Source organism: Syngnathoides biaculeatus, chromosome 20 (genome assembly GCF_019802595.1).
Source record: "Syngnathoides biaculeatus isolate LvHL_M chromosome 20, ASM1980259v1, whole genome shotgun sequence".
Lineage (NCBI taxonomy): Eukaryota > Metazoa > Chordata > Actinopteri > Syngnathiformes > Syngnathidae > Syngnathoides > Syngnathoides biaculeatus.
Window position 1 is genome coordinate 9990805 of NC_084659.1, and position 13210 is coordinate 10004014.

General features: G+C 41.2%; 1 protein-coding gene across 9 annotated transcripts in view; it reads left to right on the forward strand.

The window, feature by feature from the left end:
* mkln1 (muskelin 1, intracellular mediator containing kelch motifs) overlaps window positions 1-13125 on the forward strand; it is a 128435-nt gene extending 115310 nt beyond the window's left edge. For 4 of the 9 annotated variants that reach the window (XR_009792865.1, XR_009792871.1, XR_009792866.1 and 1 more), the window contains 14 exons: window positions 1074-1237; window positions 1319-1428; window positions 2634-2826; window positions 2900-3016; window positions 3237-3302; window positions 5151-5263; window positions 5363-5575; window positions 5771-5992; window positions 6068-6197; window positions 7775-7922; window positions 8307-8421; window positions 9078-9217; window positions 9924-10176; window positions 10348-13125. Coding sequence is in view for 1 of the 9 variants with exons in the window: in XM_061806120.1 (XP_061662104.1) it covers window positions 1149-1237; window positions 1319-1428; window positions 2634-2826; window positions 2900-2977; window positions 3237-3302; window positions 5151-5263; window positions 5363-5575; window positions 5771-5992; window positions 6068-6197; window positions 7775-7922; window positions 8307-8421; window positions 9078-9217; window positions 9924-10065; window positions 10122-10176; window positions 10348-10469 (1936 nt within the window). In the remaining 8 variants the exon portion in view is untranslated. The remainder of the gene's footprint in view (window positions 1-1073; window positions 1238-1318; window positions 1429-2633; window positions 2827-2899; window positions 3017-3236; window positions 3303-5150; window positions 5264-5362; window positions 5576-5770; window positions 5993-6067; window positions 6198-7774; window positions 7923-8306; window positions 8422-9077; window positions 9218-9923; window positions 10177-10347) is intronic. The other 5 variants (XR_009792868.1, XR_009792872.1, XM_061806120.1 and 2 more) reach the window with 4 other exon arrangements.
* Window positions 13126-13210: the final 85 nt, after the last annotated feature.

Here is a 13210-nt window from a genome sequence, read left to right on the forward strand (position 1 = left end):
TTGGTTGGAGACAACACAGAAATATGTTTTGTAGCACGACGCCCAGAGTCTTGTCCGATACTGTTAGACATTTAGAAGGTGAACATAAACAAAGGTACGTGGAAAAATTAGATAAACTCGGCATAGACGACCCGGATTTAATGCAGAAGTTTTTGCCGATTAGCAATTGGACTGTTAATTTGCTTCCGCTTGTCTTGGATAACTGGATATACACATGGATCTGATGAGTAAGTTGTCGAGATTTCCATGGAAAACTTTGAAGGGGTATAAATGTCTGGACGGATAAGAATCATTTGTTGCTGGATCTGTTCTCATCAGGAATAAATGCCACACGGTAACGGTTTTGGCGGCTCGTGAATGCAGAAGTGTGTTCGGCGACATGTTAACCTTTGACGGAATCCAGCGATCTTTTCAGCTAGTATTCTATACAAATATCAATATTGAAATATATGACCCCTGGTTTTACACAAACTCGCATTCATTAACTATGATTGAAAAAAAAAAAAAAAAAAACTGAGAGGATGGAGTCGTCTTCACAGAACATACCCGGAAGCAATTGCGGCGACACTTAACCTCTGCAACAGTTTTGTTTGAACATGCATTGTTCTCAAATGAGCCAACTTGGCATTATAAATACTTTTTGGTAATTTGAGATTGAGAAGAATAATTCCTCCCTGAAATTCAGCGATCGGTACATAGTCGCGTGTGTATTTTGGTCTGGCACCATCTATCACGTTTAATTGCCAAAATGCATCGATATTCTCCGGTCTTTTCAGCAGGTATTCCATAGAATGATCTATTAGAATATCTGTCTCGTCTGTTGTGATAACCAACATCACAACAGGTCTCGGGTATTGCAAATATTCTCCTCCGGTTCAATGTCGAGCAGCTCTGTTCGACCGTCAATATGGCGCTGCGAAAATGGTGTCGTCACGTGCACGAGCTCTATACACATACAGCGGTGCTTGGATTTATGAATTTAATTTATGTCTTAACCATGCTTGGACCTCAAGATCCTTATATCACAAAAGAAGTGAAAAGCATAATATGTCTCCTTTAACCAATTTTCCTAGCATGTGCGAGAACTCAGCACGTCCAACAATAGAAGTAGTGAAAGGGTGGCCTCTTTTTCTCTTCCCCTCTGCCAGTGGCCTTAAGAACGACTACAACAAGGAAACCTTCACCTTAAAGCACAAGATCGACGAGCAGATGTTTCCCTGCAAATTTGTCAAAATAGGTGAGGAGCCGTTTGCTTGGACGCAAACACGATCTGCTATTTTTAATCTCGCCTCTTTTCCCACCCGCTTTGCCTCCTCAGTGCCTCTGATGTCGTGGGGTCCGAGTTTTAACTTCAGCATCTGGTACATTGAGCTTCATGGTATCGAGGATCCGGATGTAGTACAGCCCTGCCTTAACTGGTACAGCAAGGTAGGATGGCAGCTTGCTCCGTTCACAACTTTTTAACTTAAGCCTCCAAATCAGTGAGGCATCCCTATTGTTAATGCCAAAGCATGTTTTTGGTAATTAATTGATTTCAAGCTTTAACTTATTTCATTCCCATTGGGCCATCCATAAAAATATTTAGGATTCCCATAACCCGACCGAATGTAAATATTCAAAAGCAAATAAAATTGCCGAAGTCGGGTTTTGTTTTGTTTTTTTTTCCCCCAACACGAAAGGGATGTAAGTGTGGACAAGGGAAGTAACCCGGGTCTTGTTTCAAATATCAACCAATCAGGAAGTGATTTTCTGGCCACCTGCTTCATGCTATCGAGTATTATCCCAGACGGCATCCCATTTGGTTTCTTGCTTATTTTAAACGGCGAATACATCGTGAGTAATAAGTTGAGAAAAATGAGCCCTGCTTTAACACTCCAGGATGCATTCAAACAAATTGCCCCAGATGAATTTGGAGATGACATGCTGTCTGAAATAAAAGCGCTGCGACTGGGGCAAACGCACGGCGGCATCCAGTGCGAGCGTTCTCATGATTTTGAGACATTATTACAGTCCGATCCGGATCTCAGGGTAGTGATTTTGCATTTGAGGAAAAGCGCCACTGCTGAACGGCCCAAAGTGGATGCATTTGTCACTTTGATGGCAGCTGCCGAGGAAAAGTCGACCCCTTTCCTTCCCGTTTGAAAAAAAAAAAAAAAATAGTAATCTGGGAAACCACCACCTTTTTTATGAAGTCCTGGAAGAGGTCGACCGAACAAGCACTTCATTCCCAAGTTCAGTGTGCAAAAAAGAAGCTACGTATGTTAGCCAGGTATGCACCTGGGAAGTTGAAAATGTGAAGAAATATTTATATAATTTATAGCTAAAACGTAAGCTACATTAACACACTGAATATATTTATTGGTAGTATATGGGCTAAAATATTTGCAGATTATCATGGAATGGACCTTTCCAAAAGAAACAAAAAAATTCCCACCTACCTACTCATTTTTTTTCACTCTTGTTACTGGAAACCAAAATATTTTTATGGATGGCCATACTGCATCACGACCTGACATACTGAACAATGAGCCGCAAAATATCGGAAAAAAAGAGCTGGCCAGTGTGTAAAGGGGGTAATGTTGATTGTTATGATGTACTGACTTTTTTTTTTTTTTTTTTTTAAATACTTGCAGTATAGAGAACAGGAAGCCATCCGCCTTTGCCTCAAACACTTCCGTCAGCACAACTACACAGAGGCCTTCGAGTCACTGCAGAAGAAGACGCGCATAGCACTCGAGCACCCCATGCTCACCCACCTGCACGACCGGCTGGTGCTGCAAGGCGACTTCGACGCCTGCGAGGACCTCATCGACAAAGCCGTGAGAGGTCGGGTCCTGTTTCAAAGAGTCCAGTCGCGTCCTGTCCTCGTGCGCGCTAACGGAACGTCCCTCTCCTTTAGACGGTTTGTTTAACCAGTATATCAGCCAGCAGGAGTACAAGCCCAGGTGGAGTCAGATCATCCCCAAGTGCAACAAAGGTACAAGTGCCCAAGAAATCAACAGAGACGACATGAACAGTGAGGCAATCTATTAAAAGCCGGACTTATCCAAACATTTCAGTACCATGTCAACGTTTTGACACTAAAACAATGCCGCCTTCCTTTTTCTGTGTGTATGTCGCTGACCCTTCAACCTCCCGACCCATTCTGCACCATCCTCTCGCTTTATGGTCGCCCTCCCCTTTCACATCCCACGCTCACTGCCGTGTTTGTACTCGCCCTCCTCTGCTCTCCGCAGGTGACGGTGATGACAACAGGCCGGGAATGAGGGGTGGACATCAAATGGTCATTGACGTTCAGACTGGTGAGAACACACACACTCGAGAAATGTTATGACTTGGCAGTTTTTGCCAAACGAAGCGCTGACTCATTTCCTCCTCAGAGCAACTCTTGCAACGCTTTATTTGTGTTTGATCAGATGAGTGCGTATCGGGTGGCGGTTGATGTGCACTTCCTTACTGGAAGTGTGCGTGCCTGCGTGCGAGTGAGTGACACGTTATTGTCTGCTGAGCCAAGAGAAGGGCTTTATTTCAGAAACACACTCTGACCTTTTGTGTCGCTTTAGTCAAGGATGTTTGCACTAGAGTTGGATTTTCATTTTTGGATATCAAGACTGCTCAGGGAGCATTCCTTTTTTTAGCCGTGAACAATTATTCAACAACCTCGAATCGTGGTCTTCGCTCCTGTAGACGCCGTGCCTGAATTAATTGCATCGAGAGAGAAAAGAAACACTTCATCTTTGATAAATTTCACTCTTTTTTTTTTAACCTCTTTGGAATAATATGTGTTTTGTATTTCAAGTAGAAATGTCCAAAGCACACTATTTGCAGATAGGGTTGCAAAAGAATAGAAAAGCTCTGGGAAATTTCTGGAAATTTTCTAAAATAGTCATGGGAATTTAAGATGGTGAATTTTGGAAATATATTTTAAAAAAAAAACAACTTTTGCAATGTATTCTTGGGAATTATATTTTATGTCAAAGTTGGAGTTGTTGTTGAACTAATTACTATTGCAGTCACTCACATTTGATGAGCACGACGGCGCGTTCAAATCTGCACAGTTGAGCACAAAAAAAATCACGTGTGTTAAATTTGTTACGAGTAGAAAAAATAGATGTTGAAAGACGTCACTTATTTTGTGCAGTTTTGGCATTAATTAACGTGTTAATGTAATAAATGCTGATAACAAAAGAAGCCTGCACCTAAACAAACAGTATTCACCCAGAAACAGGAAATGTAAGTTAACCATAAAGAGCATGTTCGGAAGTTAGGCCAAAAGCACGTTCCGAGCTGCTTCACTTACTGTGAGCGCATTTACGTCGAAAGTCATCAACATCATGAGCCTCGCCAAAGGAAATTCAGTTACACTAAAAAAAACATTTCTGGGACATAACACGCGCAATGTTTCTGTATCTAACTATAATAAATACAAGATTGTGAGTTACTTCGACTTGATTTTAGTTCTAACGTTAGACTTGTCTGTCCATATATCTAAATGCGAACGGTCATTTTCCCCGTGGTACGCGTTATCTTGAAGGTGAAAACTTTTCCCCTGTGCATGCTTTAGGACGATATAGATCATCTACTTGTACCTTTCATCAATGGATTGACAATCGATACTGCCGTAAATTACGCTAGATTATAGCAATACATCACGATTGCCGACAGGAATGTTTGTTCCAATGTATCGCTAGCTTGTTGCCACTAACTCCGATTATGTTGAACTAAAGCATTTTCAAAACATTACGGTTATAGACTGTTCGTGTTTATTCCTTGACAGGCCGGTGCATTTAACATTTCTTCAGATAAAGTTTGTCAGATCAAGAATTTTTATTCATGAAAAATTTTAAATACCGTTTCATATCATGTTCTACTATTATCAGTTGAATTGGAAATTAACATTTCTGAGTTTGAAATTTTCGTTATGTATTTTTTTATTTTTAATTTACAGTTAAAGTTATTTTAAGGTCTTGAGATTCCATCCCTAATCACACCCGCAGCTTTATCAGCGAGCATGACTGACCACACCCGAACATTTTTCAAATGTGAGTGACTGCTATTGTCTGCTAAGAAGCAACTGAACGGTGGTAACGAACCCAATAAGTTAAACTGTCAGTTTTTACATTTATCGAAATTTGTTTTGTGTCCCTCAGAGACGGTGTACTTGTTTGGGGGCTGGGATGGCACGCAGGACCTTGCTGACTTCTGGGCTTACAGCGTTCAGGAGAACCAGTGGGTCTGCATCTCCAGGGACACTGAGAAAGAGGTACTGTGGCCAGAACGCATCCCTCTTAAAGTTGGGATTCATGTGAAAGGCAGCGTGGATGAAATGTACACACACAAACCTTAAATCCATTTTATTCAGAGCGGCCCGAGCGCTCGCTCCTGCCATAAGATGTGCATCGACTCCCAGCGGCGTCAGATCTACACGCTGGGCCGCTATCTGGACTCCAGCGTCAGGAACAGCAAGTCCCTGAAGAGCGACTTCTACCGCTACGACATCGATGTCAACACGTGGACGCTCCTCAGTGAGGACACGGCGGCTGACGGGGGGCCCAAGCTGGTGTTCGACCATCAGGTAATCATTCAAAGTCCATCCGTCGGCAAACTTCAGGAAGCTGACGTTTAACTTCTTGTAGAGTCGCTCAAAGTATATCTTGCGCAGTGTAAATATAAAGGCCCCAGTTATTCATATCCATAAATTCTTTAATTTAACACAAATCATTCCAAAACACGTTCAGCACGTGCAGATGTTGTTTTGTCGTCCCGACAGATGTGCATGGACTCGGAAAAGCATATGATCTACACGTTTGGCGGCCGGATACTGACCTGCAACGGCAGCGTGGAAGACAGCCGCACGTCAGAGCCGCAGTTCAGCGGCCTGTACGCTTACCACTGCCAAGCGGCCACGTGGAGCCTCCTGCGGGAAGACTCGTGCAACGCTGGCCCGGAGGACATCCAGTCACGTATCGGACACTGCATGCTCTTTCACACCGTGAGTCTGAAAAACGAGTAACACTGCCTGACGAGGTTGGATCTTCATCAAAATCTCCCATCTTCCCTCTCTCAGAGAAACCGCTGTCTTTATGTGTTCGGGGGCCAGCGATCCAAGACCTATCTCAATGACTTCTTCAGCTATGATGTGGATGGAGACCACGTGGAGATCATATCTGACGGCACCAAGAAGGATTCGGGCATGGGTAAGACGTGATTTTGTTTAGGGTAGATATAGGGTTGGGAGATCTGGCCTTAAAATTAAATCAGATTCCTCCCCACATCCTACACAAATCTCTTTTCCTACTACACTCATTATTATTTTTGCTCTTAGGTTTCCCTTCCCCCTTCTGGCGTTTGCTTTATTTCACCCGATAGCACATATCCCTCCCCCAGAATTAACTTACATCAACACAGAAATAATCGAAAAAATTTTTTTTTTTTTTTTTTGCTCTCTATTCCCTATCTGCAAAATCATTCTAAGAAATTCCAGTTGCGAAAATGCATTCAATAAATATATTAAATATGCAGCAGAGTATGGACCCTTAAGTGATGACAGATTCTCAGCGACAGTGTGCAAATGACTTAAAAACAACTGAGAGAAGGAAGGAAGGAAGGAAGCGGCGGGCACGAACAGTTGCTTCTTTTAATCTTGTAAATCTCCCTCACTTTCATGTGAGTGAATGTGTGGCTCAGGCTGTACTTTGCGGCAATGTCATGGCTGATGTCTGTCAACAAACCAAGCCCTCATCGAATGTACCACTGCTTTTCTCCTTAGAATTATATAATAGTTTGTCTGACCAATTTATGAGTCTTGAAATCAGTTACAGGCAAGTACTGGAAATATCTCAGTATATGGATGCTATTGTTCTGTATACAAACTGCTGGGCCCATTTGAAGAATGTTGCAAACAAAAACAACATTAAGCAGTCTCAGATGGATGAGTGTGGAGCGTTACGAGTACAGTATTACATGATCTTACGTGATGGGGAAATGTCGATCTCAGGAACTACAAAAGAGCTCGCTAGTTGCGCTCACCCGCCAGTGTTGTGTCTGTGTTTAGAATCTTGCTGAATTTCCTCATAACCATCCTGTTTTGTTTTGAACTGCAGTTTCATTTGACATCCATTACAGTTATACTGGTAATAGTATTTATTTGTTATTTATTATTAAAAAAAAAATACATATGCTGCACATTAGATTAGTACAATATTGTTATGTGTACTCAAATGGAGTTGCAGGTTGAATAAAAAATTCCGATGATAAGCAGAATATTTCCCAATTATTTAACTTTATTCATCACAGTTCAATCTTTTATATTTTTTGTCACGGTTCGGTTAAACTTGCGACAAACTAAATCAGTAATGTCTTGTAATCGTACCTGCGCTGCTTTTTAGCCAGCTTTTAAATTACTAGTTGGCCTGAGAAATTTCTCATACGGTTCAGTATTAATTTTGATGTCTCGGTCGTTCTGAAACATAATTTATTGACCCACATATAAAGAGTTGAGCTTCGGGATTATACCACAAATGAGTTGGTGGGGTGGAAATGAAAGTCAGGCTGAATTTGCATGGTGCGCACTCCAGTCTGTCTGGCCTTGTTGCTACGCCGGGTGTTATGTTTTTGTTTCACGGAGCCTCTAATTCTGCTGCTTTGGTATGTTTCGCTCTCATAGTTTTATTCTGAATGGCTCAAAGGTAACAGTAAATCCCAGGTTCAATAATGATTCTGACGTTTTTGCCCCCCCAACCCTCCCCCTTCATCCTCCTCCTCCCCCCATCAGTGCCAATGACGGGCTTTACCCAGAGAGCCACCATTGACCCCGAGCTCAACGAGATTCACGTGCTGTCGGGCCTCAGCAAGGACAAAGACAAACGTGAGGAGAACGTCCGCAACTCCTTCTGGATCTACGACATCGCCCGCAACAACTGGTAGGGGAGCTCCCATGAAACACACACTCAGAGTTTTGCGTGTGCATGTTTGTGTGTGCGTGGCCTGAATCTGCACTGGTCGTTTTTTCTCATCAGTGGTTGGGAAAGAACAGGCTGTCCTCATTGTTCCAGCACATTGATTTTAGCTTTTCTTGTTCTCTCCAGGCCCATTCAAACAGACCAGTGAGACTTTTTTATGCGGATGTGTGCTCGCGACTTTATTTACACATGTTGTCATTTTTGATCAATTAACTTTTTTTTATGTTCATGTCTGCGCATTGGTGTCTGAACGGAGTTTTTATAAAGCTTTTTTTTTTTTTTTTTTCTAACCAGTGGTTCATTACTAATGATCGTGTTCCGCTGTTCTATTTGTGTTTATCCAAGGTCCTGTGTGTACAAGAATGACCAGGCGGTGAAGGAAAACCCGAGCAAGGTCCTGCAGGAGGAGGAGCCGTGTCCACGCTTTGCCCACCAGCTGGTCTACGACGAGATGCACAAAGTAGGGCACTTTTCTTCACACGTCATCATAGTACAAACTCCATCACAAATAGTGACACAACCTAATTATCCAAATTGTTAACAGTTTGAATTATTGTGTTATTGTTGATAGTAAATTCTGCTTAACTCTTTAAATTCCAGCCATTGATTGTTCATATCCGCAGGAGTATTGACGGTTGTTGACTAAGTGTGTAAATACAAAAGTTCACAAAAATTATATTTCCAAATATATTTTTTCGAAAAGCAACTAGCAACACATTTCTGGACTTATTGTGGCATCATTGGAGACTTGTGGAGCCTGTGAGTCTCCCTCCATAACAGGAGTAGTGTCCAGATTGGAAATGATAAGGCAAATGTTCAGAAGACGTTCACTCCTTGCCTCTCCAGATTGCAGCTTCACGTCTGAATGCTGCCATTAAATTGAAACAGAAAAAATATATAAATATATTAATGGTGACACTTGTGAATTTGAATAGTGATGTCACAATTACTCATAATTCAGAAAGGCTGGCTGACACTTATTTGAAGAAAAAGGGCAGTTAAAATATTCATCTGCTTTTTTAACTCCAGATTAATATTAAGCCCCTTCAGAGACCCAATTATTTGTACACAATTTTCCAGAATATATCCCCTGTGATTCGTGCGTTCCCTTCTCAGGTGCATTACTTATTTGGCGGCAATCCGGGGAAATCTTGCTCTCCCAAAATGCGTCTGGATGACTTCTGGTCCCTGAAACTGTGTCGGCCCTCCAAGGAGTACCTGCTGCGCCACTGCAGATATCTCATTAGGAAGTACAGGTCAGTGGCTGTCCTGCGGCGCAATGTCGCCACCTGGTGCTCTTATGTTAAGTGACTCCATGAGGTCCTTCTTCAATTAATGACCAGCTAACTTGCTGCTTTTTTGCGTGCGTGGGGGAGGAAGCTTTGAGTAAGTCTTATAGCATTGGTGGGCAAAGTGTAACCTACAGTCCGGGCTGTTGTTTTATCCGGCCCACCAAGCGACATTATCATAATCGTTTCACGGAGGGGTGTCAAACTCATTTTTGTCGCGGGCCACATTTCACTTACGGTTACCCTCGGAGCGCCGTTATGACTGTGAAACCATAAAAATCTTTAACCGCCTCTTCAAATTTATGTATGAAATTTATGAACTCGTTTTGGGATCAGAAATGGAGAGTAACAGGTTTTTCAACTATTGTTGTTTGGTAACACAAAAATGCTTGTAACATTTCAATGTGACAGTTTGAAATTTTGGTACAGACTTTTAACAAAAATCATGAAAGTTGATGATATGATTTGCCTTCGCGGGCCACATAAAATCATGCGGTGGTCCGGAACTGGCCCTGGGTCTTGAGTTTGACACCTGTGGTGTAACATATGTTGCAATGATTTAGCATTTTTTTCCTCAAAATTGGTTCTTTTAAAATATTGTGACAATTTGTAAGAACTGCAGCACAGTGAATGTCTTTTTTTTTTTTTTTTTTTTTTTTTTTTGCTTGTCCAGGTTTGAAGAAAAAGCGCAATCAGAGCCTTTGAGTGCGCTGAAATACCTGCAGGATGACCTGTCGCTCACCGTGGACCACACCGACCCCGAGGAAACCAAGAGGTACTTGATTTCTCTTCTGTGTTTGTATTTGGCTATGGAAGTGGCATTTTCAGTCTGCTCTTTTAAGAGATGATAATTATTGATTTTGCACAAAAGTTCCAGCTCCTGCCCTCAGCTCTGTTCAAGTCCAGCAATGACTTCATCCCCCTGGGTAAGACACATACAGTAACTCCAAAGACATTTTGTACATTTTGTAAATGCGTGTGTGTGTGTGTGTTTGTGTTTTTATAATTGATAAGAGATCTGTCAGTGGTCATGTCATGTGGGAAAGACCACGGTGTCTTACTACATGTTAGACTTCTATCTATATCTTTGGCCTCAGGTTTCTCAGACGTGGACCAGACGTATGCCCAGCGCACGCAACTCTTTGACACACTGGTCAACTTCTTCCCGGACAGTATGACGCCACCAAAGGGCAACCTGGTAGACCTCATCACTCTCTAGCCCCACCGTCCATGCGCCACCTCGTGACACACTGCAAGGTCACCCGCTGGACTAAAATGCAACGACACAGGAGGAAGAGGGGGGCGAGAGACACCAGGTACTTCCCGTTTCTAAGATGTAGTCCCTCCCATTTAATGTCACAATCTGCTGCTACCACCCTGAAGCTGAGACACGTCTATCTGACACTGTAACACGAGAGTGGAATAGTGAATGTGTAACGACCAACTGCCAAGCTTTTATTTTTTTTCCCATCTCTCTCCACGCTTATTTGGATCCACACTCCTTACCATTAACCATGTTCAACTTGAGTAGGTTTTGAGTTAAAATCCACTTTAAACTACAATAATCCTCAGTTGAGTACAGACACATCGTGGTTTCTGTAATCAGCAGCCTCTGCCTTGACTGTCATGAGGCAGTATTCTATGGTAGCGCAGAATATAGTTATGCTCATAAATTTACATACTCTGTCAGAATTTGTATATCTACATCATCCTTTCAAGAAAACATGAATGATGACAGGACAAATTTTCTCCCAATATTTTACTAATTCTGCAAGGGTAAGATCACTTGTGAGAAATTGAGAAATATTGAGAAACCCAATTCTGTGTAAAATCAGTGGGCCACTGGCAGGACCGCACCAAGTCCATTCCTCATCTATCAGGGAAAGATGGCAGTGAAGGGACTTTCTAAGGTACCACATGAAAATATATTCAGTCAAACCATTCACAAGTCAACATACATCCTGAGCCAAACTCAACATATATCCTGCTGTACTTTGAAAATGACGTCAGATAGCTGGACTGGGCCATGTTTTGATTCTGGGGAAAGGAAACGCTCCCATGACAAACCCGGTGGGAAAAAAAAAAAGACACCTCTGAGGAAAAACAAAAACATAGATAACGCTTTATGTCAGTTTGAGATTTAGGATTAAGATTCATTCATCGGGATGTTTAAGTTTAAGAAATATACCCCAACTAATTAGTTTCGAATGATCTTGAATCGGATTAACATTGGAAACTGTCATTTAATTTAAAAACTTAAAAAATAGAAAATATTTCCTCAAACCTGGGCAAGCCTTTGTTTGTGGAAATGCAAGTTTGGACCTTTAGTAAATATAGTTACCCCTGTAGTAAAAATGCATTCTATTTAAATTCATCCACATCTTTCAAAATGGTCTCAGCATTGTTTTTTGTTTTTTTTTCCCCCCACAATGAGCGAATGGGAAGCATTTATATTTCTCAATGATGACTCAAATAATTGGAGTGTGGCGTCGCTTAGAAGTCTGGCCACCATTTAAGGAAATACAGTAACACGTACACTAACCCCATTTTTACTCTTCCTTAACAACATAGTCACGCTCATAAAAGTTCTGCATTGTGTTTGTGTGCACGTGTGTGAGCATTCAGCCACACTGCCTCAGTTTCCCCCCCGTGTTCACGTCGCCACACAATTAATGATTCAGTTCGAGCATTTGTTCAGCGAAGGTGGTGAATGGTGGGTTGTACTTAATTTTGGAACCAGAAAAAAAAATATGGAGGCATTTTCACCACGTTTTTTAATCAACTATGCCCATTTTTCTGTCATTCATGCACAGTCTCTTTAGTATAATAAACGGTCCAATCAAAATTTGGAAGAAAAAAATAGTACATACATTAAAGGTTTGGCTGTCATATGCGCCCTAAATCCCATTATTATGATAATTTATAGTGTTAAGGTAAGTTAAGATCCATGTCTTTTGGTTATGTATTTAAAATTAACCCCTTAACTGAATTGTGCAGTGCAAATAAAAGCTTTGTAGCAATAGGGGGAAAAAACTGTTTATTTTTCAACTTTTTTTTTTTTTTCTTGATTAAAAACCCTTGAATATAATTGTTTGGTGCTTTTGGGTTGCACTTGAGTTCAGAAGATGCGCATTGTGGTTTGGAGTTGATCGCGTGTGTGCCCCGCATCATGGAAGTGAACTATTCCATTGTAAAAAGGAATATTTGGGCTGCGCTGAAAAGGAGGAAATCATGGAGGATCGAAGTCAGATATTTTCAGTCATATTGTTAGGAGGGAAAAAAATGTAAAAACTGTTGTAACCCGCTTTTCATAAGAAAACATTTTTCATAAAACTGACTTTACTGTCATGAAACTTAAACCTTTTTTTGACTTTTTTTCCCACCACACAAAAAACTCAATTGAGAATTGCCGTTAAAAATGTAATTCTTATCCAGGCAATTTGGAATTCTGTGACTTAATGTCATCGTGTATTTCAGTGTGGCCCATAATCCTTTTTTAGAAATGGGACTGAAGCCAACAGAACAGCTTTCTGGACGTGGTCATAATTCCAAAAAATGAGAGGCGCTGATTCCACTGTGTACTTCTTTTACATTTATTTACACTGGTCATATTTTGTGTTGCAACAGGGTGTGTATGTTGCTGTGTGTCTGAGAAGAGGGGAAAAAACTTGTCAAAAGAATTATTATAAAAAAATTCAAAAAGCACCTTTTTTTCCAAAAACAATGCCAAATATTACAGTTTCATTTTCTCCGCTCAAGCCCCGAGTGTGGTCCTGTCCCATCCCTGAGCACTTCTCTGTGGAATGTGTAGAAAGCCTTGTAGTATTGCATTGTACCTAATGTAAATAATGAATAAAGATTGTATTTTGTTCAGGTTTTCTTATCATCTGACTTTTGTATTTTCTTTTTTTCTTCCTTCCTCTCTTGTTTACCCGATTAAAAATAAACTTGAATTATGCG